The sequence below is a fragment of the Oncorhynchus keta genome, chromosome 16 (genome assembly GCF_023373465.1).
Source record: "Oncorhynchus keta strain PuntledgeMale-10-30-2019 chromosome 16, Oket_V2, whole genome shotgun sequence".
Taxonomy (NCBI): Eukaryota; Metazoa; Chordata; class Actinopteri; order Salmoniformes; family Salmonidae; genus Oncorhynchus; species Oncorhynchus keta.
Window position 1 is genome coordinate 9,835,590 of NC_068436.1, and position 3,827 is coordinate 9,839,416.

General features: G+C 44.0%; 1 protein-coding gene across 3 annotated transcripts; it reads left to right on the plus strand.

Annotated features, from left to right (window-relative positions):
- Positions 1-425: 425 nt before the first annotated feature.
- Positions 426-3,317, plus strand: LOC118395548 (zinc finger protein with KRAB and SCAN domains 8-like). Of its 3 annotated transcripts, none has more exons than XM_052465170.1 (4): positions 426-553; positions 892-1,131; positions 1,430-1,560; positions 1,749-3,317. In XM_052465170.1, exons 2-4 carry the CDS (start codon positions 900-902, stop codon positions 2,937-2,939), a joined length of 1,554 nt encoding a protein of 517 aa, XP_052321130.1. In that variant the 5' UTR covers positions 426-553; positions 892-899; the 3' UTR covers positions 2,940-3,317. The 3 variants fall into 3 exon arrangements, with proteins under 3 accessions (XP_052321130.1, XP_035645267.2, XP_052321131.1); XM_052465171.1 differs by having other exon boundaries at positions 447-489; XM_035789374.2 differs by having other exon boundaries at positions 441-1,131.
- The last annotated feature ends 510 nt before the right edge of the window (positions 3,318-3,827 follow it).

Consider the following 3,827-nt stretch of genomic DNA (forward strand, 5'->3'; position numbering starts at 1 on the left):
TGTATTGTTTAGTGTTGTGTAGTGGCTTTGCTGGCATGCATCCCACACTTTTGTTCTGCTTTGTTTGCCCCACCAAGAATTACATGCTAAAATAGCCACTTCCCAAGGGTGAGTGATTTCACTGGGAGCCCCCCAGTGAGCAGGTCTGAAGAGAGAGATCCAAAGAGGATGAGTTTTAGTAAGGTGGGATCGCCTACTTTTATTGCTATGGTTATTAATGATCTGCACTGATGGAGCGTAAATCCCAGAAAATAGGTGTGGTAGTGGCATCAGCTGTTTGCCTGCAGTAGAATCTTGTAGGGCTAAAGTATTGGAATATTGTTGCATATGTGTAGGGTTAGAGAGTGGTGAGATTTATTTTCCCCCTTTCTTTTCTGTGACATATTGTGCAATTCGCACTCCGACCCGTTAAAGTCAGCAACACTGCGTCAAGTTTGCAGGAAACTCACAGGAAGATGAAGTAAACGGAAGCAGAGAGGAAGAGGCGAAGTGAGAGGATTTACACCGCCCAAAATCCGTCCTCGTGAGATAAGATTTAGAAGTGTCGAATTACGTGAGGCTTATTAAATTGAATATAAGTTGCGTAATATTTAGGCTGTTCTAAATGTACTGATATAAGTGTACGCACGTGGAATTCAGGCAACTGAGAAAAACGATTTAGTTGTAAATAATCTTTACGGAAATGAAGTGTCCAATAACAATTTCCACGTTAGCGTTTCTATTGTTATTTAGGCGTGTATTAACACCCAACTAAAAATATTACTCATTTAACTGCATAGCGTCACATACTTAATTCGCATTGGAGACAGGACTTGGTTGATAGATGTTATCTAGGTAACGCTAGCTCGCTGCTAACAATGGCTAACTGTATGGTTTTTCACACTCAAATAGCCTCCATCATGGAGGTACTAGCGAATGCAGCCGTGGCAGAGATCTGTAAACTCGTAGACGACGACTATGCAGTGTTTCGTTTGGAAATAACTCAAAGCCAGAAAGAAAACAGGGGATTGCGGAGGAAACTACTGGAACTGAAGGTGGCACGGGAGCGCGCAGAAAGGACAATGCGAGAGCGCGTCCTCGCCTGTCGCCCAAGTATTAAGATCCTCGACCGATACAGAGGAATAGCAAGAGGTAGGTCAATTGTTGGATAGTATGCAATAATTGCCCTGATTACTTAGCTATCTTGCGCAAAGACAAAATATAATGTTCTTGATTTACTGCATGTCCTATTATTTACTCAATGAAAACAATGTGATGCATGGAACATAATACATCAATCAATAAATAGTATATGAAGAAGTTATGCAAAGTGTTAGCTTACATCCTTGCCAATTCTAGACAGTGTCAATAGTGTACAATACAGTGTTGACAGTAGCTAAACTAATAGTAGCTAAACTAATTGCCTCTTTTCCTCCAATCACTCTCTCAGGTGAAGGACAGTTCACTGGAGGCCACAGGAGCTTTGTAAAGCCAGCAGGACACAATACATTGAGAGATGACCAACCAATCACTGTTGATGAGGGGAGGGGGACCTCAACCCAGCACATTATTGTGATAGAGGTTAGTGTAATAGTGTTGCATAAAGCATTAGTTACTTTGTGGCCCCTTTATTTCAGAAAGTCTCCCCTCAGCTATTTACTTGCTTACATGTACATTCTCATCATAGGGGGACTTGTGAGACTTCCGTACGACATTGTTATACAATTCAACTCATGTACCGGTAATAACCATCTCTCTTCTTGTGTCAGTCTGCAGGTCCTGGGGTCAAGCAGGAGACATCTGAAGGAGAGGATAACCCACTGTACAGCAGAGACCTCCAAACTGGAGCAGTGGGAGCGCCTCCTGTAGCCACGGACAAACCCACCACCGCCCCAGCGCAGCCCAAGACCCAATGCAGCATCACGGAGGTCAGTGGAACGCTGAACGCCATCCTCAAGTCAGAGACAGACACAGAGACTTCAACTGTAACACAAAGGCTTTTAAACACAGGATGTGACCAAATGTCAGACCCAGAGAGAATGGGGCTGGGGAGACTGGGCTGTCCTCCTGCTCCCGCTTCAGCGTACGTACTTTATGGAAACCCGAGGACGGTTCATTCCCATCCGGACTCAGGTGACGCGTCAGAGACTGGTAATGATCCTTCTTGTTCTTATATTTCAGAGATGGACCCTAGCAACATGCCCTTGGGTTTAGAGGCACAGACTGATCTGTCTAGACGGGACTGGAACCGGTGCAGTAGAAGTGTATACTCTGAAGGGTGCCTATATGAGGCAGGGGAGGGTATGGCCATAGATGATGTGACTGTGAAAGTGGAGGGTGACATTCCTCCCACATGGAATGCAGATAGTCACCTAGGAGATGGACACTCACAGGGCAGAGATTTCTTAGATTACAGGGAAAGCTTGGAGACCAATCCAAATGTCGCTGCCCACTACCCTTTACACACGCTCAAGGATCGCGACCCATTGTCCACGTCAATGGGGCCTTCCGATTCACATGGCAGTACCCTTTTCAATCAGGTATTGAACTCAAACGACAGGACTAGAGCCCAGGCTCAGAGAGGGGAAGCTACATCAGGCAATAGTAAAGATAAACGATTCCCCTGCATGTTCTGTAACAAAGGATTCAGCTGCCCCCAGAAGGTGGAGATCCACCAGAGGGTCCACACAGGGGAGAGACCCTACAGCTGTGCCCAGTGTCACATGCGCTTCACCCAGGCTGGCAACCTGAAAAGACACCAGAGGGTGCACACTGGGGAGAAACCCTACAGCTGTACCCAGTGCCACATGTGCTTCGCCCAGGCTGGTCACCTGAAGATGCACCTGAAGGTCCACACGGGAGAGAGGCCGTTCACTTGTACGCACTGTGGGAAGAGGTTCTCAGAGAGGAGCTACCTCAGAATACACCAGCAGAAAAAACACTCCACTCTGATAACATAGAAAGTAACAATTTCACTCGATAGCTTCTGACGTTTAGATCAAACCCTGTATTTCATCAGAAAAGCTCCACATATGCATTTGGAATGACAAGAGTAACATATTTCAGTGTTGAATATTCCTGGGTAGAGTGTTGCATATAGACTTTGGCATATTTAAGCCTACAAATCTATTACATATTGTGTTTGTACTGTGTTGGCTATATGATGTTCACAAATGCCTATTTCATTACTTCCATTCAACTACTTACTTTTTTCCCCAAGACACTTTTAATGAGAAAATGAATGCAGTTTATCAAGTTCATGCTTAATTTTTGTATATGTGTGGTTTTCATATGGAGTATTTAAGTTTTGTTTAATAAACACGAAATGAGACTTTTCATTCTAAGACTTTCATTGAGACTCTTTCGTATAAGTCACATCTTATCTGTATACACCTGACAGTGCTTTATAACCATATACTTACTAAATATATCCACACCCTTACGAATAGCTACGGTAGACTTCTAAGTAGTTTAGTCAGGTTTCTCTAATGATGACTTATCATAGCTGACTTATATTTTCCCCACATCTTATTTATGTCCACCATGATGGGTTTAACAACAATGAAGTCATTCTATAACTACAGTATCGGACTCAAATGTAGTTGCGATTGGTAAACACTCCATGTTGAAAGTGTGTCTGTACTGGAGGGAGTGTATGTCCAGACTACACCTCCTGAAACCACAGAAGACCCAGCTGAGCAGCACAGGACCACACAGTCGCACTGAGGTGAGCCCACTGAACTACTTGAACTAATATCTGAACGGTAAAAACCTGAGAAGAAATCCAAATAGGATGTGGGAAATCTGAGGTTGGTCGATTTTCAACCCAGCCCCTATTGAATACACAG